This window comes from Acomys minous, assembly GCF_964271855.1.
Source record: "Acomys minous genome assembly, chromosome: 3".
Lineage (NCBI taxonomy): Eukaryota > Metazoa > Chordata > Mammalia > Rodentia > Muridae > Acomys > Acomys minous.
In genome coordinates, this window is record NC_140485.1 from 55,615,304 (window position 1) to 55,641,796 (window position 26,493).

At 43.9% G+C, this 26,493-nt stretch overlaps 1 protein-coding gene across 6 annotated transcripts in view; it reads right to left on the reverse strand.

The window, feature by feature from the left end:
* Window positions 1-256: 256 nt before the first annotated feature.
* FNBP4 (formin binding protein 4) overlaps window positions 257-26,493 on the reverse strand; it is a 34,685-nt gene continuing 8,448 nt past the window's right edge. The window contains exons 7-17 of one of the 6 annotated variants that reach the window (XM_084774776.1): window positions 24,551-24,895; window positions 23,623-23,833; window positions 19,356-19,480; window positions 17,259-17,363; window positions 15,242-15,375; window positions 14,084-14,268; window positions 5,095-5,411; window positions 4,832-4,979; window positions 3,554-3,906; window positions 2,312-2,469; window positions 257-1,766 (exon numbers count right to left, since the gene is read on the reverse strand). In XM_084774776.1, the coding sequence (XP_084630902.1) occupies window positions 1,676-1,766; window positions 2,312-2,469; window positions 3,554-3,906; window positions 4,832-4,979; window positions 5,095-5,411; window positions 14,084-14,268; window positions 15,242-15,375; window positions 17,259-17,363; window positions 19,356-19,480; window positions 23,623-23,833; window positions 24,551-24,895 (2,172 nt within the window). In that variant the 3' untranslated portion in view covers window positions 257-1,675. Of the gene's footprint in view, window positions 1,767-2,311; window positions 2,470-3,553; window positions 3,907-4,831; window positions 4,980-5,094; window positions 5,412-6,411; window positions 6,510-14,083; window positions 14,928-15,241; window positions 15,376-17,258; window positions 17,364-19,355; window positions 19,481-23,622; window positions 23,834-24,550; window positions 24,896-26,493 lie in introns of those variants that run through there. The other 5 variants (XM_084774777.1, XR_014777715.1, XR_014777716.1 and 2 more) reach the window with 5 other exon arrangements.

A 26,493-nucleotide genomic window follows, 5' to 3' on the forward strand; every position in this document is an offset into this window, starting at 1 on the left:
TACTGACTGAGATCAAACACTCAATACTTTTACTCTTTATTCTCTACCTTCTAGCTAGAATGCAAAAAGTACCTTCTACACCAAAAACAAAACAAAAACTAGTTAGAAACAAAGGTGGCAAATCATTCAAACCCCCCAAACCCTGGTCAATCAGATTACTTATGTGTCCAACTGTCTAGGACACTAACTAAGGAGGCTGGTGCTTTCCAGCAACTCCTGCACACCTGGAAAACTGTTACGACAAAAGCTTTAATAGCCAGTTGATCATCTTTATTTGTAGAAATTTACTCTATGCAAATTACAAAACAATTTTATGTACAAAAACGGGCATCTCAACATTAGCGCATGATAAATAAAATCTAAGACACTGTAATAATACAAGTAAAAAATTTTAACTGCATAGGAATATCCTAGAATAAAATCCAAACTATAATCTTTGGTTAAATATTGTGATTATAATCTTAAGTATCTACTTACTCTCCATAATCAGTTTTGCATTACTTATTTTTAAAAAGCCGTAAGCACCTTTTCCCCCAAAATGTTTATATTACATTGTTTCCAGGACTCAGGTAGATCAGATATCAGCTTTTATTATTAACAGGATACAAGCTTCAGAAACTGAATTCTCATGGCACCATCTTGTCTAGAGAGGCCTGTTTTTAAAAACTGTTTTCCTATACCCCCAAGATACCACTTTTTCCTGATGTTCAAATATCAGTGTATGCTCTGTCCCTTGTCTGATTACAGCAATTAAAAAACAAAGGACACACACTAAGTCCTGGTTATGTAACTGGGGTAACATGCTTAGAAGAGCAAAAGGATAACTGACCAGAAGTATAAAAAGAGCTTTATTAGTGCATATATACAAACTTACAATGTCGGAAACTGGAGAAATACAAACAGCTTTAAGACAATTTGCTTTTTTCTTCAGTTTAAAGTGACCTTTCCTGATTTTGACACAACAGAAAGTACACAACAGTGAACTGCTTCTTAAATACTGGAACCTTATGGAGACCAAATCCACACACAGAAGGAAGGTGAGTTTCTGTGGGGAAGACAACGAAGACAATACACACAGTGGCTTATTTTACTTGCTGCCACAGACTGGGTGGGGGTGGGGGTGGGATTCTCAAAATCCAGGATCTCAACACCTGCTGCTGCTGCTGCTGCCGCCACCACGAGTGTGCTAGTATTTCTAGCACGGGTCTCAACATGTCAGGGGCAGCAGTCTTGAGGTCAGAAAGAGATCCTGATGGTCAAGCAAGGTAGGATAGATAGAGAGCTGCCTTCTTAATTGCACTTGTTCTGGAGTAGAAGGTAGGGAGAGTGCCACACTAGGATCTAAACAAGCCTCTGCTAGGCAGGAAAGCCCTTCACTTTGCCAGCGAGTCCTGTACAGGTTTCATGCCCCATGACCCACATGTCTGACTCATATCTAACATGCTAAGTTTGCCAGTGTGAGAAGAAAGACAGCCAGGTGAAAGCAATTCCAATCACCTCCTCCTCAGCAAACATAAAAACTACACTTCATAAACGGACAAGTTTGTATGCACATGTTCTTGCCCAGGAAATGTATACGTTCTTTCTTTTAACATTTACAGTTCATCTGACAACAGTTTAGAACTGGTTAAGACTCTAAACATAAAACAAAACAAAACAAAAAATTAACTTAAGACTATGTGTTGGGAGCCATTTTCCTTCTCTTCAGTCTTGCTCGCCAATCCTCAGGAAGGGCCTCAAAGTTAGCATTTCTTTCTGCCATGCCACTGTGAAAACAATATGCATGTTATTACCTCACGGGGGAAAGAGAGAGAGAGAAAAAAAAAAAGAACTGAACTTTTTTTAGAAACTAAAATTCTAACTGAATATCCATCTAGGAAAATGTCTCAAGTTTCTCAGCCAAGTAGCTGTGCATTCCCTCTCCATGAAAGATGTAACCTGAAGACTGTAACATTCTGAGACAACCACCCCAGCTCTGTGACAGCGCTTCCTTTACCTGACCCCCCAGCTCTGTGACGGCACTTCCTTTACCTGACCACTCAGCTGTGATGTCACTTCCTTTACCTGACCCCCCAGCTCTGTGACGGCGCTTCCTTTACCTGACCACTCAGCTGTGACAGCACTTCCTTTACCTGACCCCCCAGCTCTGTGATGTCACTTCCTTTACCTGACCCCCCCCCCAGCTCTGTGACAGCACTTCCTTTACCTGACCACTCAGCTCTGTGATGTCACTTCCTGTACCTGACCCCCCAGCTCTGTGATGGCACTTCCTTTACCTGACCCCCCAGCTCTGTGATGTCACTTCCTTTACCTGACCAGCTGCTGCTGTTTCCATTCCTCAATTCGCTTCTGTGCAGTTGATTCCCGGTCCTCTTCACTGGAACTGGAATTATCTTCTTCATCTAACTCCCGCTGGATACTCTGCCACTTCTTTACCAAAGATGGCATTTTGGTTTTACTTTTCTTTGCCTAAAACAAAGTCATAGATTAGAGGAATGCAATACATGAACAAGGCAATGGACCCTTTACACTGGAGATCAAGATCTCGCCCTGAAACCAAGGAATAACTGTGGTACTGTATTGGATGGCGCATGGAACTGGCAGGGAGGACAGTAAGTGGCGTGCAGGTGGTACACTGACTTCTGGCATGACATGGCTGTTGCTCTCCTGAACTTACAGGGCCTATCAATGACTGTCAGGGACCAGGGCAGGAGCTCCTGGGCCCCACCCTTCCCTGAGCATTTATACAGTTAATAGTTGAAGGAGGAGGAAGAGACATAATTTTTGGTGGTGCAGATGCTGGTAAAGTGCTCATGTCCCTATAAACTAAAACTCAGTGGGTCATTATAGTAATACTAGTAATAATAGTGGGCATAATGGTGCATGCCTTTAACCCGAGTCCTGAAGAGGCAGAAGCACACGGATCTCTGAACTGGAAGCTAACCCAGTGGACAGAGTGGGCTCCAGGACAGCCGGGGGTTATAAACAAAGAAGACAGAAAAGTAGAAAGTATAAGCCGGGCGTGGTGGTGCACGCCTTTAATCCCAGCACTCGGGAGGCAGGGGCAGGCGGATTGCTGTGAGTTCGAGGCCAGCCTGGTCTGCAAAGTGAGTCCAGGATGGCCAAGGCTACACAGAGAAACCATGTCTCGAAAAAACCAAAAAGTAGAAAGTATGCTGGCATGCACACGCATGGGGGTGGCAGCAAACAAAAGAATGTTGACCACTTGGGAGGAGAATGGGGATCAGTGGGCGCAGGAAGACAAAAGTTGGTACATATGAATATAATCAAAATATATTATGTACTAATACATGGATGAAAATTCCTAATAGGGGATAGGAGAGATGGCTTAATGGATAAGAGTACTTGCTGTAGCAGCCAGGCGAGGTGGGCTTCTCTGAATAGCCTGGGCTGTCTTGGAACTCACTATATACACCAGGCTGGCCTCAAACTTACAGAGATCCGCCTGCCTCTGCCTCCTGAGTGCTGGGATTACAGGTGTGCACCACCGCACCTGGCATCTAATTTTTTTTTAAAAAAAGTGAAGACTCACCTTATCTTTCTTTCCTTTTCTCATCTTCTCCGGTGGTGGCACTTTGGGAGCTGGTGGTGGCGGGGGTGGTGTAGGTGTGGGTGGAGGCGGTGGAGGTGGTGGGGGTTCTACAACAGCAGGCGCTGACAGAGTTCCTCGAGCCTGAGCTGGCTGCAGTGATGGAGTGGTGACTCCAATTGGGACAGAACATTCAGCATAACTCATAATTGCAGGTGCTGCTGCTAGTCCAAGGTAATTTGACTGCAGGCTCATCCCTCTGGCCTGATGACCCATTCCTGCTGCTGCATGGCTAACTGATACTGCTTGGTGTGCCATCCCGACAGCCTGGGGTGCAGTCCCCATTGCTTGGTGACCTAACAGGAAACATAGTATGTTACTATAAAAAGGACACTGTAACAAGACAGAAAGAAAAGGAAACTAGGAGTTAAATCACAAAATGACTTCAATATACTTTTTCCTTTAAAATTAAGCCATATTTGCCTGCAGCAAAATATTACATTTTGTAGCTGGGCATGGTGGCACACACCTTTGATGCCAGCACTTGGGAGGCAGAGGCAGGCCGGTCTCTGAGTTCAAAGTTAGTCTGGTCTACAGAGAGTTCCAGAACAGCCAAGGGGGGTGAATAGGTATTTTGTGTAGTCCTGGCTGTCCTGGAACAAGGTACTTCAATGTAAAGCTAACTGGCATATGCAAAGGCACAGAAGCACACCTCCACACCTGCACCTGGAGGAGGACCCACAAAATGAGCACTAGGCCAGCTAGACCCACACAACGAGGCCCTGTTTTTTGTTTGTTTGGTTTTTTTCTTTCTTTTTTTTTTTTGGTTTTTCGAGACAGAGTTTCTCTGTGTGGCCTTGGCTATCCCAGACTCACTTTGTAGTCCAAGTTGGCCTGGAACTCATAGGGATCTGGCTGGCTCTGCAGATTAAAGGCTGGGATTAAAGGTGTGTACACCATGCCCAGATTGTTTTTTTCTTGATAAGAATAAGGGTAGTTTTTAGTAACTCAGAGAAATAAATATAAATAGCATTGTCTGTTTCTTTTTGTTTTTTGAGACAGGGTTTCTCTGTGTAACAGCTCTGACTGTCCTGGAACTTGCTCCGTAGACCAAGCCAGCCTTTAACTCACAGAGATCCACCTCCCAAGTGCTGGGATTAAAGATGTGCCCAGCTTATACATAGTATTTTCAATCAAAAGTCTAACTTTTTCAACTTACAGCATCTAATGCTGGAAACAAGTGAGATATTAAGAAAATGCTATCTTCACTGTGCGGCTCACCTGCGGCTGCGGCTGCCTGGCTGTAGAGAACAGGAGAACTACCAATAGTCGCTGGTCGCTGAACCACTGCGGTGCTAAGTATTTCCGCAGCCTTTCTCTTCACGGCTTTAGTGGACGGAGGACTAGAGGTGGTAGAATCAAAGGAATTCTGAAACACAAACATCCTAGTCAGCAATTACAGGCCCTACAAAATACGTTCTAAAGTAAAGCGTGTCAATCATGCTCCAAATCCCGTTACCCCTGGGTGTGCAGGACAGCATTACCTGGCTGCTTACAACTGTGGTCTGTGTTGAAGGTTTCAAAGGAGCGTCCTCCTCTGTTCCTGGGGCAGGGGGCTCCTCGCTTCCCTCATCCTCCATTTCTACCTCCTGAATCTCACCATCTTCTAAAGGAGGAGGGGGAGGGGGAGGCGGAGGCGGAGGGGGAGGAGACTCTGGGGGTGGTGGCGGGGGCGGTGGCATTTCCAGAGGTAATGGAGGTTGAAGCACAGGCACGTTTGACTGGAGGAGGGTCCAGAATGGAGTCAGTGGCATGAGCGATGAAGAAACCTGACCAGACAACGATTCTTTACAAAGAGAACCTGGAAAACAAGACAGTAGTCAGGGGAACCAAGTTAGGCCAAAGCCTTCATAGCCAATACTCATGCTAATGTTCACTTGACCAGTAGACTAGACATCAGCACCAACCTAGGACAAATGTGCATAGTTGTTTCAAACAGCAGGAGCTAGCTAGCTTTCCCAAAATCAAAATTTGACTCATAGCTAGCCGCTGATGTCACTGAAACACTAAGCAGTTCAACTTAGAAATTACTTCTATAATTTGGAAATTGATCTTGTGTGTGTGTGTGTGTGTCTGTGTGTGTTTAGGTATGGGCCTGTGTGTACAGGAGCCCTTTAGGATCAGAAGAGGGCACTAAGTCATGGATTCCCCTGGGGCTGGAGTTACAGGCAGGTGTGAGCTCTCCACAGTAGGTGCTGAGAATAAAACTCAGGTCCTCTGCCAAAGCGGTATGTGTTCTTAACAGGTTCAGCCCATAGAATTTCTTTTTCAAACATTTATTTCGACATATGAGAAGGCAGCAATTCTCTGGGGGTCTTTTATTCTTTAAAAAATGAAGAGAATCATACATCTGTAATACTGGTTCCATATTATTATTACTTTTCAGTGAGCTAGTTAAGTAGGGATTGCAGTGAAAACCCAGTCAGAACAACAACAATAACAACTCTACTTATTTTGATTAACCTGGATATAACTTGTCTTAAAAGTGCATTTGAAAGACGCTAGTGACTGTGGACTCTCGTTCCGTTTTTCTTTTTCTTTTCTTTTTTTTTAATGTCTGTATATTACCTTTGCAAAGGGAAGGTGATTTTTATTTTTGTGATGAGTTAAGGGAAATTTAGGACAAAAAGTGTTCAGAGATGCAAAGGATTTAAAACTGTTGTTGCTTTAGCTTGAGTTAAATTCTAACTGAAAGGCTATGTTAAATGTTCTGAAATGTCACCAACACTACCACTGAACACTGCAGGGTCACTGCTGGGCAGAGCTTTTTAAAGATTAGAGAAAATGGAGGATATACTTACTTGAAGCCTTCCCCATCCCTCTTTATCGTCAATAGGGGTGTCTCACAATATATGGGATATTAGATACATATCCCAGGAATGTTGAGGGGATTTTCTCCCTAAAAATCATAGAATTTAGGAGTAGAAGAAACGTGAGAAATCATCTAGTTCAATTTCCTCATTTTAGAGGTAATGAAACCCAGGCAGGCACTGACTGACCTTGGGCTAAGAAAGCTACTGGGGCAGAGCTAGGCAGTCAGCTCTGGCTCCTAGCCTAGCACTTCCTATGTACGTAAGAATTCCTGGTGAAGTAGGGGTTTAAGACCTTTAGAAACCGAAAATCTCACTTCTATAGAGTAAATATCCAGGTGCAACCACCTGTCAAAATTTATTGTCAGAACTGGATTAAATGAAGGCTCCATCAGGCAAGGCTCTATTCAGGGAGAAGGCCACACTTGACACGTGATGAGGTAAATCCAAACAGCCAACAGCACTGGGCTCTCAGAGTGGCTTTGCAAATGGAGCAGACAGGTAATATATTACACAGAGTATTAAGACGATTCACAGCAGGGCACAGAGGTACACACCTGTAATCCCAGCACTCGGGAAGGCAGAGGCAGGTGGATCTCTGTGAGTTACAGGACAGCCTGGTCTACAAAGCGAGCTCAGTATGGCCAAGGCTACACAGAGAAACCCTGTCTTGAAAAACAAACAAAGAAAAGAACTTAAATGGCTCATTTTTTTCTTATATTGGCATCAAGTGACATAAATTATGTATCAAATTTCAGACAAAAATACTTCAGAAAAGTCTAATCTGATTATAAAAAGAGTATGTATATGGCTAGAAATCTTATTATAAAATAGTATATCAAGATTTCATCAGAATACCAAGACAATAAAATAAAGTACACTAAAGACTATTAAATTAAGAATTAAACTTTCAGCTAGGCATTGGTGGCACATGCCTTTAATCCCAGCACTTGGGAGGCAGAGACAAGAGTCGCTGTGAGTTCGAGGCCAACCTGGTCTACAAAGCAAGTCCAGTCCAGGACAGCAAAGGCTACACAGAGAAACTCTGTCTCAAAAAACAAAACAAACAAAAAAAAGAATTAAACTTTCTTCTACTACATTACTACAGGGCGAATGAACTGTGTCAGCCTTGATGGAGCAGACAGGTAATATACTGTACAGAGTATTAAGAACGCAGAGATCCTGTTTCTGAAAACACAAAAACAAAGACAAAGACAAGACAAACCAAACACACACGGTACCATACTACACACACCCCACAGCTTGGATAAATTTAAGCAACAAGTAAATATTCAAATACTTGAAGCCCAAGTGCTCAAACATAAAATTGTGCTCAAACACTGGCCTTGAACTCACAGCGATCCGCCTGCCTCTGCCTCCCATGTGCTGGGATTCAAAGTGTGCACCACCATGCCCGGCTGATAATTTAATTCTTTTTGGTTTGTTTTTTGTTTCTTCTAAATAGGGTTTCTCTTTATAGCCCTGGCTATCCTAGAACTAAATGTAGACCAGGCTGTCCTGGAACTTGGGAGTGCTGGGATTAAAGGGGTGCAGCACCACTGCCCAGCAATAACTCTCTTGTTATCTTAAGCACAGAAAAGTTACAGCTACTTTAGCTGGCATGTGGCACAAGCCAGTAATGCTAACACCTGGGAAGCTGCGTCTAAGCTAGCCTGAAATACATAGTGAGACCCTGTCTCAAAAGCAAAGCGTCTGAGGAGATGGCTCCGTAGCTAAGATGGCTTACTATTCTATCCTGAGGATCAGGGTTCACACGCCAGCACCCACATCAGGTGGCTCTCAGAAGCTCGTTAAGGCTATGGTTTAAGGGATCCAAGGCCGCCTTCTGGCCTCCACAGGCACATACACATATAGTTAAAACCAAAACCTCTAAACATAAACCCAGTTTAAGCATCACAGCTGTCTATAGCAATGGCGCTTCTGCTTGTTTATAAAGCTGACCCAGCTATCGTTTCTCACAGTCACACAGTTCTGAAATCCAATAAGGTAATTATCAACAGCTTTTGTTATGTACTAAAAATTTGAATATTTTTTGGCTTTTTTGAGACATGGTTTCTCTGTGCAGCCTTGGCTGTCCTAGACAGCTTTGTAGACCAGGCTGGCCTCGAACTTACAGAGATCCACCTGCCTCTGCCTCCCCAGTGCTGGGACTGTTTCCCTTAGGTAGGTAGTCACACTTTACTCACCATGAAAAAGTATCACCTTACCTTCAGGGAGAATGCTTACTATACACTGAAACAATAAGGAAGGACTAAAAATGAATAAAATCAACCTTAGAGACGGCTCAGAGGTTAAGAGCACTGGTTGCTCTTCCAGAGGTCCTGAGTTCAATTCCCAGCAACCACACGGTGGTGCATGAGATCTGGTGCCTTCTTCTGGTGTTTAGGCATAAATGCAGGCAGAATACTGTATAAATAACTACTCCTAAAATTTTTTTTTAATAAAAAGTTACTTGACTCCTTATGGCATATTACCTTTTGTTTCTGTTGTCTTTTGGGGGGTGGTGCTAGGGACTAACCCTGGAAGCCTCACAATGCTAAGCACACACTATTACTGTGCTAATACCTCCAGACTAATTTTTCTTTTAAAAAAATTTTATGTATGTATGTGTATTTATGATTGAAAAAGTCAGTTCTCTCCTTCCAGCATGTAGGTCCTGTGAGCTGAATTCAGGTCATCGGGTTTGGCAGCAAGCACTTTTACCCAAAGGGCCATTTTGATAACACCCCCATTTTTCTTTTTATAAAAGATAGGTTTTAGGGTCAGGTGTCTTGGCACACGTCTTTAATCCCAGTACTCGGGAGGCAGAGGCAGGCAAAACTGTGAGTTGGAGGCCAGCCTGGTCTACATAGTGAGTCCAGGACAGCCAGGGCTACACAGAGAAACCGTGTCAAAAAAACCCAAAACAACAAAAAGGGCAATTTTTTATCACTACTGTATCAACAAAAACATGTACATATTAAATCTCCTGCTGATATAAGATTTGGATTTGATCTAGACTAAGTTCATCAGGAATGTAAAAGTCAGTCTTTCTACAGTTTCAACTTTTGCTGTAAGAATGGCTCAAGGTTTACCTTTTCTCATGCAGCACCAACTGTGTCTGTCACCAATAGGATAAAACAACTTAATGCTTGACATTAAAGTGCTTTTTAAAACCCACAACACTGTTAATTGTACAGTACTCAGTTAGGGATGTATAAACGTGAGGTGACGCAGTCACAGTGGGGGTGTATACCTGTAATCTCGACACCTTAAAGGTGGAGGGCACGAGGAACAGAAGTCATACTTTTCTTGTCTACACAGGGAGTTTGAGAACAGCCTGGGGTCTGTCTCAAAACACCAAGACAGGGGAGTAGTCAGGAATGAAACCTTCTACGTAGAACCAAAAGCAAGCCTCAGTTCATTATCAACTAAACAAACAAAAAATAAGCCCTAACCTGTTATTAGAAGTATTTGTCACTCACGTCAGAAGTGTGATACAGAGCACACCTCCTTCCTCCTGCTGTACTGTAATTATCACTATAATCTTTGGCTTTTAATTTTAGTCAGTTTGATGTTATCTAGGCTACTCAGCAATGTGTTGTTGTTGCTGTTGTTTTTACCATTTGTCTACTGACTATGTAAAGTGTTTTTGCCTACATGTACACCTGCACACCAGAATAGAACACCACATCTCATAGATGGTCGTGAGCCGCTGTGTGGTTACAGAGAGTTGAGCTCAGGACCCCTGGAAGAGCAGCCTGTGCTCTTAACTTCTGAACCATCTCTCCAGCCTGCTACTAAACAATATTGACAAAATCATTTGGGACATGATTCCAAATTTTTTGACAGGAGCAAGAGCACTGGAAATGGTTGGTGTGGGGAAGGGGGTCCACCAGGCCGTCTTCAAATTCCCACTCTTCCTGCCTCAGTCTCTTGAATGCTAATGAAATGATCTACGTAACCAGTTCATCAGGAATGTAAAAGGCAGTCAACTATGTGGATTAGACCAATTGAAAAATCTGAGTTCTTTTCTCTTTTTCTTTTTCCAGACAGGGTTTTTCTGTATAGCCCTGGCTGTCTTAGACTCACTTTGTTGTAGACCTAGCCAGCCTTGAACTCACAAAGATCCGACTGCCTCTGCCATCCTGAATGTGGGATTAAAGGCTTGCACCTCTGCAAAGTGTCTTGGTGCTGAAGATGAGGGGCACAGCATTTTAAAAGACAAAGCCATAATAACATCAGTGCTGGAGGTTACATTAGTGAGGGATTTAAAACAGCAGCCTAGTAAGTTAACATCTGCTTTCTTTGCAAGGCTGAAGTAATCTTCCAGACGCTGCACAGTATGTCTGAAATAGCCATAGTCACAAACAGGCCCAGAAGTGTTGCCAGGTGAATGTGGCTGTTTGGTATGGAAGGCTGAGAAGTGGCCAGGCAGACACAAAATAACACTGGAACAAACAGGATGGCATTACCTTAGTAATTTCATTGATAATATATATATATACACACACACACACACACACACACACACACACATGTATATGTGTACACACACACACACACACACACACACACACACACAGAGCCTTCTTGCCTCTAAATGACACTATAACAAACAGCTAACAGTCTTTTTTTCCTTCTTTCTTTTTTTTGAGATGGGGCTTTGCTACAAGTCTCCTGGCAGCATGAGCCTATAATTGGAGGAGACCCACATGTTTAAGGCCAAAACCTGGTTTACAGAGTGGTGTCTTGCCAAAAACAATCTGGGAACACAGCTAAGTAATAGTAGGAATATGTGCAAATCCTAGGTTTAATTCCCAGTACCACTAAAAAAAAAAAAAAAAAAAAAAAAAAGAGAAAGAGGAAGGAAAAAAACAAAAAAAGGAGAAAAACCCTAAGACTTGGCAAAAAAATTATTTTCTTTTATAAATTATCCAACTGATGGGTGTGGTGGCGCACGCCTGTAATCCCAGCACTCGAGGAGGCAGAGGCAGGCAGCTCTCTGTGAGTTCGAGGCAACCCTGGTCTACAAAGTGAGTCCAGGACAGCAAAGGCTACAGAAAGACCGTGCCTCAAAAAACCAAAATAAATTAAAAAATAAAATAAAATAAGTTGTCCAACTATGTGACTCTTCTGAACAGCTAATTAGATTTCAGGACAGAGCTATGAAAGCCCATTCATGTATTTAGATGGCGGGAGGCCGCCCTGGAGAGATGGCTGAGAGCCCTGGACAGTCTTCCTGGATAGTCATTCCCTCCTGGACATGAGTCCTAGAACCTACATGGCAGCTCACAATCATTTGTAGATTCTGAGGAATGTATGTGGCATTGAGGGGCAGACACAAAGTGCAAAGTCATGTATTAGGCAAGTTTGACAACCTGAAGTCGGTTTTTAGCAACTATGCTTTAAAAACAAAAATCTGTGTGCTGCTGCAGCCTGCCCAGCACTTGGGAGGATCTCTGTTTGAGGGTAGCCTGGTCTACATAGCAAGTACTAGACCATTGAGGACTACACAGGGAGACGCTGTCTTAAAAGTGGGGAGAGGAGCTAGGCGTGGTGGAAAAATGCCTGTAATCCCAGCACTCGGGAGGCAGAGGCAGGCGGATCACTGTGATTTCTAGGCCAGCTTCGTCTATAAACCGAGTCCGGGACAGTCAAGATAACAAAGAGAAACCCAGTCTCAAAAAACAAAACAAAACAAAAAACCCAACCAACCAACCAAACAAACAAAAACTAAAGGAGAGGAGCTGGACGAGGTAGCTCACACCTGTAATCCCAGCACGTGGGAGGCAGGCTGATCTCTGTGAGTTCAAGGAAAGCCTGGTCTTCAAAGGGAATCCAGGACAGCCAGGGGTACACACAGAGGAAATGCTGTCTTGGGGGGAAAAGTGGGGAGAGGGCTGGAGAGATGGCTCAGAGGTTAAGAACACTGTCTGCTCTTCCGGAGGTCCTGAGTTCAATTCCCAGCAACCACATGGTGGCTCACAACCATCTATAATGAGATCTGCTGCCTTCTTCTGGTGGGCAAGTGTACATACAGATAGAATACTCATACATAAAATAAATAAATCTAAAAAATTTTTTGAATGGGGAGAGAACCGGGCACTATGGCACATGCTAGTACTCCCAGCACTCGGGGAGGCACAGTACAGAACAGCCAAGGCTACATAAAGAAACCCTGTCTTTAAAAAGCCAAAAACCAGCTGGGGGTGGTGGCGCACGCCTTTAATCCCAGCAGTTGGGAGGCAGAGGCAGGAGGATCACTGTAAGTTTGAGGCCAGCCTGGTCTACAAAATGAGTCCAGGACAGTCAGGGCTACACAGAGAAACCCTATCTCGGAACACCCCTCCGCCCAAAAAAGAAAAGAAAAACAAAAACCAAAAACAAACAAAACCAACTAAACGAAAAAAAGCAGGGAGAGGCATGTGTGGGGCGCCTGCTTGGGATCTCAGCAGAGAAGGTGGGTCACTGGGAGCAGATAGTCCGGGAATTTAAACCTCATCGAGGTGCCCCAATGTCTCAGTGAGCATTTCAGAAAATAACGTGTATGGCCACAGAGGAATGAAATGTAAGGCTACTTGGTCTTTGGTCTCTGGTCTCAGTTTGTGCATGTACAGACAGGAAAAAACAAAAACCCACAAAACACTACAATTCCTGTAGGAGCATCCTAAATGGGAAGTTTTATCCATTTCTGATCATCTTATCTAAAAATATCACTGACAGATAGAATAAATTGTACTTTTATAGGCTTTCTTCCTATCATTTTGATTTGTTTCAGGAATACATGGAAGACTAGTGAAATTCAGAAAGGAAGCCAAAACGCCAATAAACCAAGTGGTAGAAAATGAAGAACAGGGCTGGAGAGATGGCTCGGGGGTTAAGAGCACTGCCTGCTCTTCCAAAGGACCCAGGTTCAATTCCCAGCACCCACATGGCAGCTCACAGCTATCTGTAACTCCAGTTCCAGGGGATCTGACACCAATGCACATAAAATAAAGTTTAATTAAAAAAAGAAAGAAAAAGGAAAAGAAGAACCACCCTTCTTGTACCACACGTACCCTGACAACCCAACTACCCAGTTCCCTGTGGGCCATTCCCGTTTTTGTGTATCTACAGCTTTCTCTGTGATATAACAGTATAGTTATCTTTTATTTTTAAACTTAATGCAGATTTGTTTTTGTTTTTGAGACAGGTTTCTCTGTGTAACAGCCCTGACTGTCCTGGACTTCCTTTGTAGACCAGGCTGGCCCCGAACTCACAGGGGCCTCTGCCTCCCAAGTGCTGGGATTAAAAATGTGCGCCGCTACCACCCAGCTTTTTTGTTTCGAGACAGGGTTTCTCTGTGTAGCCTTGGCCGTCCTGGACTCATTTTGTAGACCAGGCTGGCCTCGAACTCACATCCATCCACCTGCCTCTGCCTCCCGAGTACTGGGATTAAAGGCGTGCGACACCACGCCCGGCTCTGTATTTTGTGGTTTTTTTATTTTGATGGCAGACTCCCGATACACATTCCTTGGATTTCTCACTAGTCACTGACTTAATTCCTTTCAGTGTAACATCGTATGTTTACTAGCGTATGTTACTCCTAAAGCTGTCCTATAATAGAGATTGATACTCTTTTTCTCTACAATCGCTGTTCAACTAGACGCAACTGTCTCACCTGTGGAATTCTCAGAGGCTTCGGGAGCGTTTGCATCAGTGCAGGTTTTGTCTTTGGCGGTCGGCTTAGGAAGACCCTCATTTCTAGCTTCCTGTGCTTGGCCTTCTTCCTCCTCCTCACCATCTGGGAATTCCCACTGAGACTCGCCCGACTGTTCGTTTACATAGAAATATCGTCTATGATCCCTAAATTACAAGAAAGAAAACACATGTTTTAAAATCTGTTCTCCTACAGAGACACTACCGTTTGGTCCTGTCCCAGGACAGCAAGCAGTCTGCTCTCACAGGGACGAACCTCTTCTTGTGGACTGCTATTCACAAAGGCAACAAAGAGCTTTGACAATTGAGGATGAAGAACCCAGGATGATTCAAAGCTATTTGCACTGCCAGCAGCTCTGTGAATACAGCCCTTAGCCCTCTCCAACGGATGACTTAGAAATCATGTCTTTTCTTTTGTTCTTTTTGTTTTTGCCAATGCATAACCGGGTTCCAGGTTTTATTAATGAAGGGACTCGATTGCCTAGAACACTAATTTCCCTTCCAAAGAAGAGAACATCGAAGTGAAAGGTGACTCTTCCCCTCTTGGACCGTGGAATTCATTTCAAATTCTTGATATCAAACACAGTGAAAGCTAAAGAGAGGGAGAGGATCTGGGAGCTGAAAAATAAAAGAGCAAAGATTTCAAATAACGAAAAAAAAAATCAAGAAAAGCCAAATATAAAAAGAAATGTTTTCATCTGACCTGCTGGCAGAGGATAGTAATCTTGTTCTTCATTCACATCTTCAGTCACGAAGTTTTCCTGAACTTCACCGAGGTTAATCAGGAGTAGTTGCTTCCAGAGGTCCTGTAAAGCGCACAGAGCTCTCGCATGCGCTTAACCCCCAAGCCCGCCCTACTCCGTGCAACACTCTGGAGAGTAAAAACCGGCTTTGTCCAATCTTGGGAAAAAATCCGTTACATGGAACACTTTTAAACACTGCTTTGTTTTTCCAAATGTGTGGCTGGCCAGCCTCTGCTTGCAGTGCTCTGCCTGCCAGCACCGCTAACTGCAGCTGCTCTCAGTCTCCAGACAGGCTGTCATGGCGTCAGGTGGTGGTGATCACAAATCATGTCTGAGATGTCAAAGGTGAAAGGTGAGAAGGGGAGAAGAGTGCGTACCTGTCCCAGTGGCAGGACCAGCCTTTAGGAGTGGCGTTTATTTCATACTGTTTTAGCTGTTCTGCAGCATCCTGAAGTTTTCGTTTTAGGTAATTTCCATTAAGAGCCCCTTCTCGCCAGTCTGCAATTCGAGTCTAGAATCAACAGAGAATTAAGACTTGTGTCAGCAAACAGAGGTAAAGGGCATTCCAAGACTGTGTCTCTGCTCAAATAGAAGAGCAGACCAGGATGTGAAGAAATCTCACCTTAATTAAAAAGTATGTCTGTTAAGGTGGTATTTGTCTTGATAAAGTGTTACTGTCTGGGGCTTATAGTTAGTTAAAAAGGAAATCAGAGTTAAAATTGTAAAACACATTTTAAAAAAATTATTTAAAGCTGGAGTGGTGGTAAAAGCCTTCAGTCCCAACAGAAGCAGGAGGCTCTCTGTGAGTCTGAAGACAGTAGGACTGCAGAGAGACCCAGTATCAAGTCTTCCATAATAAAATTACTTCTTACTATAGTTGAGGTGTGTGTCTTTTGTGTGTGTGTATGATGGCCGCACCTCCCACCTCACGAGTTCGGGGACTCGAGCGAAGGTCCGCTAGCTTTTGCGCTAGCGTTCTTACCGTCTGCAACATTTTCCCAGGCCATAAAACACACTCTTCTTTAGGGGGCTCGTTTGTTTGAGGCACGGTTTATCTTTACAGCCCTGGCTGCCTCAAAATTAAGAGACCCACCTGCCTCTGCCTCCCAAGTGCTGGGACTGAAAGCATGCACCACCACTGCCCAGCCACAAAACGCATTCCTACCACAGAATGCCATTCAAACACCATTTATGAGTTATGGCGATAGCTTGGTGATTAGAGTGTTTGCCATAAGTATCAGGACAAGGGGTCAAGACCCCCAGATCACACATACAAGCCAGGCAAGCACCATGGTTCCCCTGTAATCACAACACTCACAAAGTGACCACAGGGAATACCCTAAGCAAACAGGCCAGACAGATCAGCTATCAGCTGTATTGACAAGCTCTGGATTCAACTGAGAGATGGTGCCTCAGCAAACAAGGGGCAATGCAGTGGGGAAAGGTTCTTTATATTCAGTCTGCACCTTCACTTGCAAGCACACACAAATGCACAGACACACATACATGAATACCACGCAAATGCACAGACACACATACATGAATACCACACACACAAACGCACAAACACACATACATGAATACCACACACACAAATGCACAGACACACATACATGAATACCACACATACATTAACAACAAAATAGGGGGCACTGGAGAGATGGCTCACAAGTTAAGAGCACTGGTTGTTCCTCCAAAGGTCTTGCGTTCAATTCCCAGAAGCCACATGGTGGCTCATAATCATCTATAATGGAATCTGGTGCCCTGTTCTGGCTTGCAGGCACACATCAGGCAAAATACTGTACAAATAAATAATCTTTTTTTTTTGTTTGTTGGTTTTGTTTTTGTTTTTCAAGACAAGGTTTCTCTGTGTTGTCTTGGCTGTGTTAGACTCACTTTGTAGACCAGGTTGGTCTCGAACTCACAACAATCTGGCTGCCTCTACCTCCCGAGTGCTGGGATTATAGGTGTGTGCCACCACACCTGGCTTAATAAATAAATTTTAAACAAAACAAAACCAAAAACCCAGGGGCTTGAGAGTTGGCTTGGCAGTTAAGCCATCTTCCACCCCCGGCACCCATGCCAGGCACCTCACGAATCCGTTCACTTTAGCTTCCAGGGATCTGGCCTCTTCGGGCATCTGAACACATACAGCAACACAGAGACACGAATAAAAAGGAAACGTTTATAAATGTAAATATGCTGAGGGTGGTGTAGCTGCGCAGCCTGTAATCTCAGAACTCAGGGTTAGAGCCAGAGATAGAACGATCTCTGAGCTCGAGGCAATCCTTCTCTGTACAGTGAGCTCCATGCCAGCTGTGGCTACAAGTTAAAAAAAAAAAAAAAAAAAAATCAAACAACAAAATGCCATTTACATCAAACCAGCTGCATTACCTCAGTCTGTAAGAGCAGCATATGGAAGTTGGAGATGGATTGTCTGTTAATCCCTAGGAATTCAAATTTACTTGTCAGGGTATTTGCCAGTTCTCCGATTTGAAACTGTAATAGAGAACAGAAAAATTAAAGCCAGAAAACCAACAATTCTTCCTATACTATATCAAGTAGTCCATTTGCTATTACAGATAGTAGGAATTTTACTGTCTGCATATACAAATAACTGTAGCTGGTTATATTCAGACTTCTGATTTATAATAAAATTCACAGATAATGAATAAAAATGCTTGGCTACTCATACTCTTACAATGCACTCAAACGACACGCATGGACTTCAACAGCTGAACAGAGAGACTAATCTTTAAAAAAAAATCAAATTTACATGAAGAGAATGTCAAAATGGTGGTTGTGAGAGGGTGGATCAATAAGGAAAACACTGGTCTAGGAATAGAAATTTCACCCAACACTGGGGATCTAATCTACCATACCATGACTATAGTTAACAATACCGTATTATATAGCTGAAAATCATTCAGAGATCAAAACATTCTTTTTTTTTTTTTTTTTTTTTTGGTTTTTCGAGACAGGGTTTCTCTGTGTAGCCTTGGCCATCCTGGACTCACTTTGTAGACCAGGCTGGCCTCGAACTCACAGCGATCTGCCTGCCTCTGCCTCCCGAGTGCTGGGATTAAAGGCATGCGCCACCACGCCCGGCTGAGATCAAAACATTCTAATACTCCTATACCAAAGAAAAAGTTGTGAGGTAACAACTTACTAGCAGGTTTTGTAATAATATCACTATATATAACATATAAAAAACTAAACTGTTGGGGTGTATACATGAAGGTGTGGCCCTGTCTTTCCTCACTTCCCCAAGGCATTCTGATTGGCCTTAATAAAAAACCCAGCAGCCAATAGTCAAGCAGGAAGTGGAAGGTGGGACTTCCTGGCAGGGAAAGAGTCTGGGAAGAGGAGGAGGGTCTTTCTCCCAGCAGACAGACAAGACTATAGGCATGGCCTATCGCGGTGGGGCAGGGCTAGGGACTGGGTTTTCTTAGATGAGCTAGCTGAGTCTGCCCAACACAAGCCTAAGCTTTAAACATGAGAGCATCCTGGTGGCCTTATTCTTATAGCTGGTGATCACCAGGGCCATGCAACACAAAACATCTTATTATATAGGATAAAGATGCCAACTATACCTCAAAATAGCTGAGGGGAAAAATACCATGAATTTCCCAAATTTTCACTTACTTATACGAGCTACATGCTGAATTTTTTTGTTTGTTTGTTTTGTTTTGCTTTGTTTTTCAAGACAGGGTTTCTCTGTGTAGCCTTGGCTGTACTGGACTCACTCTGTAGACCAGGCTGGCCTTGAACTCACAGTGATCCACCTGCCTCTGCCTCCCGAGTGCTGGGATTAAAGGTGTGTGCCACCACGCCTGGCAGTATTAAGTATTACAAGCAGCCTAGGATGACTTAGTTTGTATGGAGGAAGTGCACTCAAATATATACAGAGCTGTTTTGCTTTACAGAGGAGACTCAAACAGTTCAGATTTCAGGGTATCTGATGGGGTCCTGGCTATAAATGCCCTACTGACACCAGGGAATTTCATTATGAGGTTACAAATGCAATTGCAAACAAATTTGTCTTTGTTTAAAGACAAGTATTTCACACAGGAATGGAATTAAATCTTTTAGTATCTTTAGTACTTGCAAATGAGAGAAGCTTATAGTTGTAGATTCTTTCCAGCAAAGGCTTAATTTCAAAGGAAATAAAATTTACAATTTTCACATAATTTCTCAGCATCAAAGTTCTTATTCTAATCCTTAAATGAAGTCTTTTAACCTAACAAAGCGAAAATCTTAGGTTTGTACATAGAAAAGCCTATGATTTGCTAGCAGCAGTTAGTAATAATTTAACAGCTGAGCCTATAATCCTGGCACTTGGGAGACTTGAGCCAGGAGTAGCCTAAATTTCAGGCCAGCCTCAGCTGTAAAGCAAACCTCCCTCACCCTACCCCCGAGACAGACAGACAGACAGACAGACACGCACCCCCCCCCCCCCCCCCCCGCCTTAGATCCTGCAAATGTGCGTACTTTCAGATCCTGCTCCTCTTCTACTTTAGCTGTTATGTGGACTTTTGTCCTCTCAGAAGGTTCTTCTACTTCTGCCTCTTTGTCTGAATTTTCATCTATTTTTTCAGGATTTTCAGCACCAATTGCTGCAAAAAACAAAACCAACCATGTGATTTTGAGGTCACCTGTTCAGAAAGGAAATGTTTTGGGGGATGCGGGAACAAGTTATTAGAACTTTGACAAAGCAGGCAAGAGGAATACTAGTACTATTTTTCAGGTGTCTCCTGCAAAGAGAATAAGAGCTCTTAGTTGTTTGGTTTGGCTTAATTTCATGGGGTTTAAACTGTGTCACTGGTTATCCTCTCGCAGAGAACTAATACTGTCTTAAAAATGTTTTTATAGGGTTCAGTAGATAAAAGCTATACCCTATCTAAAATAAGACATGCCTAAGTTTAGTGAGAGGGCAAGATGACTAATAATTCATCTGCCACTAGACAGATTTCTAAGATATGATTATTTTAAGTTATAGTGGCCCAGGGCTGGAGAGATGGCTCAGCAGTTAAGGGCACTGACTGCTCTTCCAGAGGTCATGAGTTCAATTCCCAGCAACCACATGGTGGCTCACAACCATCTATACTGTGATCTGATGCCCTCATCTGGCCTGCAGGTGTACATGCAGGCAGAGCACTGTATACATAATAATAAATACATCTTTTTTAAAAGTTATAGTGACAGGCACAAAACCAATTTGAAGCATCCCTATAATTCTGACTGGAAGGTTCTGTAGGGCAATTAAGCAAGACTTGTCAAGCTTTGCAAGTGTGAGTACTAAGTCCCCACGGCAAGCTGCTGTGGCATCGGGCAGAAGGCAGACAGGGTGAGGAGAGGCTGGAGCAGCCCCAGTGACAAATGACAACGAAATGGTGAAGACTCTAGTGAGTATGTGTATTAGTGGCTTGCCTTTCTGCCTATGTACCATGTTCATATCTAGTGGTCAGAGGCCAGAAGGCACCCGATCCTTCCAACTGGCTGTGAGGCATGCGTGCTAGGAGATGCACTTGGGTCCAGCCCTCTCTCCAGAGCCACAGTGCTCTTGACCACCCAGGCCTCTCTCCAGCCCCAGCCATTTACTTACCTTTTGATACAGGGTTTGTTTTATTTTGTAGGGTATCTGGAATTCATTATGTATTCCAGGCTAATCTGCAATTTGTTATCTTTCTATTCAGGTCTTTTTTTAAAAAGATTTACTTATATTACATATGTGAGCGCTCTATCTGTGTGTACACCTGAAGGCCTGGAGAGGGCATCAGGTCCCAATACGGATGGTTGTGAGCCCCCATGTGGTTTCTGAGAATTGAACTCATGACCTCTTGAAGAACAGACAGTGCTCTTAACCACTGAGCCATCTCTCTACGCCCTCTACTTCAGGTCTTTCAAGTGCTAGAATTACAGATGCCACCATGCACTAATTATATTATCAGGGAGGAATCTTCAAATATGAATGTATATTTGTTTATTATTTGTATTGTTTCGTAGTGTTTTTTTGCTAGACACTTCTGTTAAACATATTAAAGAAAGGCGTAGTATTCAAATCTTACTCCTAATTTTCCACTATAAAATTAGGATCAAAGCCAGGTGGTGGCAGCATACACCTTTAACCTCAGCACTTGGGAGGCAGAGGCAGGTGGATCTCTGCGTTCTAGACCAGCCTGTTCTACACAGTGAGTTCCAAGACAGCCAAGGCTACACAGAGAAACCCTGTTTCGATCCCGACCCCCAAAGAGTCAAATGTAAATTAAGTATTAGCTTTATTTAGAGCACTCTGTAAACTGGGAGGTTGAAATTGGGCCTCTTCTACCGTACCCAGAATGAAGGCAACTTGGGTCCTATGACAGAATCAAGTTGTCTACATACACATAGTAAAGAGGGTAACTTTGTTTTTTGTTTTGTTTTTTGAGAGAGGATTTCTCTGGGTAGCCTTGGCTATCCTGGAAATTATTCTGTAGGCCAGGCTGGTCTTGAACACACAGAGATCCTCCTGCTTCTGCTTGAGTGCTGGGATTAAAGGCATGTGCCACCACTGCTCCACAAGAGGGTAACTTTTACTGAAAGCAGAACCAAGAGGTAGACAATTTATGTTTACCTTGAAGCAGTAAGCAAAGGAGAACTCATAGGTTTTACACACAAGTCAGAGCAATTTTTCAGCAGACAATAAAAAAGGAGCTAATGAGATGGTTCAACAGGTAAAGGAGCTTTCTGTGCAAGCTTGATGACCAGAGATCCATTTTTAGAACCCACGTAAAGGTAGGAGAAAACTGACTCCTCAAAGTTGCTCTCTGATCTACATATACGCACCATGGCACACATGCACCACCCCTCCATGATTAAAATAAGGAGGGAGGGAAGGAGGGAGAGGGGAGAAAAGAAGCAAAGAAAAAGCTGGAACAGGGGCTGGAGAGATGGCTCAAAGGTTAAGAGCACTGGCTATTCTTCCAGAGGTCCTGAGTTCAATTTCCCGCATCCACATGGAGGCTCACAACCATCTACAATGAAGTCTGGTGCCCTCTTCTGGCCTGTAGTTGCACATGCAAATACAACATTTTGTTGTTTTGTTTTTCGAGACAGGGTTTCTCTGTGTAGCCTTGGCTGTCCTAGACTCGCATTGTAGACCAGGCTGGCCATGAACTCATAGGGATCCACCTGCCTCTGCTTCCTGAGTGCTGGCATTAAAGGTGTGCGCCACCACTGCCTGGCCAGACGTAACATTTATACATAATAAATAAATCTTTTTTAAAAAATTTTTAAAAAGCTGGGCTTCTTCCTTGGGAAAACAACAAATGCAGATGAGCAGCGGGAGAACCTCGGGGGCCCAGGATTAGGAAGCTGCTGTGGGGGCAAGGCCTTGGGACTCGTGGAGGTAAAGCCGAAGACAAGGAGTGGATCCCCGTCATCAAGCTGGGCTGCCTGGTTAATAAGGACATGAAGACCCAATCCTTGGAAGAGATCTACCTGTTCTCTCTGCCCATTAAGGAATCCGAGATTACTGACTTTTTCCTGGGCACATTCCTAAAGGATGAGGTTCTCAAGATACGGCCAGTGCAGAAGGAGACACGGGCTGGCCGGCGGACCAGGTTCAAGGCTTTTGTTGCTATTGGGGACTACAATGGTCATGTTGATCTCAGTCTTAAGTGCTCTATGAGGTAGCCACTGCCATCTCAGGGGCCGTCATCTTGGCCCAGCTTACTATCGTCCCTGTGCGGAGAGGCTACTGAGGGAACAATAGATTGGCCAGCCACATACTGTTCCGTGCAAGGTGACAGGCTGCTGTGGCTCTGTTTTGGTGCGTCTCATCCGTGACCCCAGAGGCACTGGCATTGTCTCAGCTCCTGTGCCCAAGAAGCTACTGATGATGGCCGGTACTGATGACTGCTACACATCTGCCAGGGGCTGCACTGCCACCCTGGGCAACTTTGCCAAGGCCACTTTTGATGCCATCTCCAAGACCTACAGCTACCTGACACCCGACCTCTGGCAAGAAACTGTGTTCACCAAGTCTCCGTATCAGGAACTCACTGATCATCTTGTGAAAAACCACACCACAGTCTCTGTTCAGAGGACCCAGGCTCCAGCTGTGGCTACCACATAAGGGTTTTTATATAAGAAAAATAAAATGAATTAGCTCTGTTTAAAAAAACAAACAAACTGGGACAATCTTATTTCCTGCTGTTGAAAAAGGTAATAATCCCTACTTTATAATAAGTACGAGACCTGGAGTAGGGTGCAGTGGCAGATTTGTAATCCCAGTACTCAGGGAGGAAGAGGCAGGTGGATCACTGGGAGCTGAAAGCCAGACAGGTCTACAAAGGAAGTCCAGGACAGCCAAGGCTACAGAGAGAAAACTTGTCTTGAAAAACAAAAAACAAGACAAAACAACCCCCCACCCCACAAGCACACAACCTGACTGATGCCAACCTCTCAATTGCTTACATCTTTACCATAAGAGATAAAAAGCAGGAAACATGGAAAAAGCTTCATTTCCAGAATTTTCGCCAAATAACAGCACTATCTCCCTGCTAATGTCTAAGAAGAAATGAAACACAGAAGGCCTATTACCCCACACGGTTCACCCTTGAAGTCCCCAGCACTCAGTGTAGCTGAGTGGTTATGGGCCTTCCGTGTGCTCTGAGCATGTAGCTGAGTGGTGATGGGCCTTCCTTGCCTGCTTTCAGTTCCTAGTACAAGAGGGAGAGGAGGGGAGAAAGTTACTTTTATGGGAAGCACAAATTACCAGTTTCTCCATTTTCGGGAGTCTCTCGTCCAGTTTTACTAGAACTTCGGCTGGTGGATTCTGGACTGGTAGCTCGAACAAACATCTTCCATTTTCCTCTTTTAGACATAATCCTACGCATTCCGTCCTGAGATGCTGGCTGGCTGATGTCAGAACGTGGGCTAGACCCTGACACGCTACCATCTCCTTCCTCCAAGGCTCGTAACTCTGCCTACAAAGCATAGGGTGATACGGTTAGCAGTGCATTAGCAATCACCCACATCAAGCACTGTGAGCAACAACGCCGATGGCAGGGCCGTTGATGACTACCCCCAAACTTGGGGGAATAATCAGAAAATCTTTTTTTTTTTAATCATTTAATCCATTTATTCAGATTACAACTCAATTGTTATTCCATCCTCCCGTTCCTCCCTCCCTCCTGCTTTCACCCTACTCCCTTCGCCTAGGTCTGTGACCGAGGGGAACCTCCTCCCCCACAGAAAATCTTTTAAAGAGTGGTAGAATATGCTTATAATTCTAGTACTCAGAAGACTGAGGCAGGAAGATCACAGGTTTGAAGCCACCCATATCTATCCCTTAATAGGGATAGGGAAAGACACAGTTCATCTTATCCCCCATGACCTGATAAGATCTATTTATTAGTTGACAACTAACTACCGAAAGCACCACCAGAAACCAAAGCAACTCTGTAATTCACTGGGTTAGAAGTAACTCGCTTAGGAAACTGGAGAGATGGCTCAGCCACTATGAGCACTTGTTGTTCTCGCAGAGGACCGGGGTTCAGCTCCCCGCACCCACATGGTGGCTCACAACCATCTACAATGAGATCTTGTGTCCTCTTCTGGTCTGCAGGCACACATGTGGGCAGAATACTGTATAAATAATAAATAATAAAGGCAACTAAAATAAAAGTCTTCCAAACCCGTACTTTTTTCCTTTCCAGAGCCAGCTCCAGCTCAAGGGTGTCTTGCTCCTCCTCCTCCTCCTCGCTTTCTCCAGACTGAACAACGCTGCACAGATCCTCCTGAGAAGGGTCGTCTATGCTGTCCATCGTAACCTCCGGGGGCTTTATGGGCAGCCCCGCTTCCTCTGCTGCTGTGCTTGTTTCCTTAGCCTCTGACACTGGATCTGCTTCTTTACAAATTACTTTTCTTCTCCATCTTTCTTCCTCTTCTTTTACCCCTTCAGGCAGTAAGGGAGCGAGCAGCGCTGCCGCCACGCCTTTCCTCTCCTCCTCGCTGTTGGAAAGAGCTTGGACTCCTTCATTCACTTCCTAAAAAGAACAAAAGCACTGAGTTGCAACTTTCAAAAAAAACCTCTTCTATTATTCAATTATGTGTACTAACTTCTTAACTACTGGACACTCACAAAACACCCACACCCTTTCCATGTACACAGGAAATACTACTTGGAAAGGCAGTGACTGAACAACCTACTATCCTCTGGGTACCAAAAGGGAAGCTAGTAGGAAGCAGAGGCAGATGTAACATCAGCAGTTTGTCAATACATGACTAGATAAATCTTCACTTTCCTCTTCTGTAAAATGAAAACAGTTTGTGTTTCAATGGGAGCTTAGAACAAAATAAAATGTGAGACAAAGCTGGCATAAAGATGCATAATTAAATGCCACCCAATTTTGGAGACAGGATAGGACTACAGAACTCACCCCCCCCACCCCTTTTTTTTTTCCCGATACCTGCTTTCTCTGTTTATCCTTGGCTGTCCTGGACTCATTTTGTAAACCAAGCTGGCCTCGAACTCCCAGCAATCTGCCTACCTCTGCCTCCTGAGTGCTGGGATTAAAGGCGTGCGCCACCACGCTGGGCCAGCACTCACCCTTAATTATACAGTTTGACACAGAGGCAGGTGGGTCTCTGAGATTGAGGTCAGCCTGGTCTACAGAGCAAGTTCCAGGACAGCCAGGGCTATTCTGTTACACAGAGAAACTCTGTCTCAAAAGCAAAACAAAACTACAAACCATAGGTAGATAGATAGATGTAGTTTATTTCACCTATTAGAATCCTTAACCTTCCTAGAAATGTAACGATTACAAAAAGGGGATGGGGTGGATGATCTCATGTAACCCAGGCTGGTCTCAAATTGGGTATATAGCAAAGGCTATCTTTACAGTTTGTACTTTGGGGATTAGGGATACAACTTAGCAGTACAGCTCTTGTTTAACATGCCTATTAAGATCCTAGGTGCTAGCCGGGCGTGGTGGCGCATGCCTTTAATCCCAGCACTCGGGAGGCAGAGGCAGGCGGATCGCTGTGAGTTTGAGGCCAGCCTGGTCTACAGAGCGAGTCCAGGACAGCCAGGGCTACAGAGAGAAACCCTGTCTTGAAGAACCAAAACAAAACAAAACAAAAGATCCTAGGTGCTGGTATAGGGTAAAAATCTAAAAATCAAGATACAATTCAAAATTGTCTCTAAAGAATGCTATTTACTTTTCTTATTGGAAAGATTAAAGAAATGCTTAGCTTTCACTAGTATGGGTTGAATAGCCCTAATCCAAAGTTTAAAAATTACACTAAGGCTGGGAGGTGGTGGCAGGTGGATTTTTTGAGTTCCAGGCCAGCCTGGTCTACAAAGTGAGTCCAGGACAGCCAAGGTTACACAGAGGAACTATCTTGAAAATTACCAAAAACTAAAAACCAAAAACCAACCAACCAAACAAACCAAAAAACAAACGGGGGTAGGGGGGTAGGGAGAATTACACTAAAACAGCTTTGAGTGCTAAAGTACTGTGTCTCCATATGTATGGCGCTGAGGTAAAAAATGTAGGCCAGGTTAGGTATAGTGGTGCACGCCTTTAATCCCAGCATTGTGAAGCAGAGGCAGGGGGAATCTTTATGAGTTTGGCACTAGCCT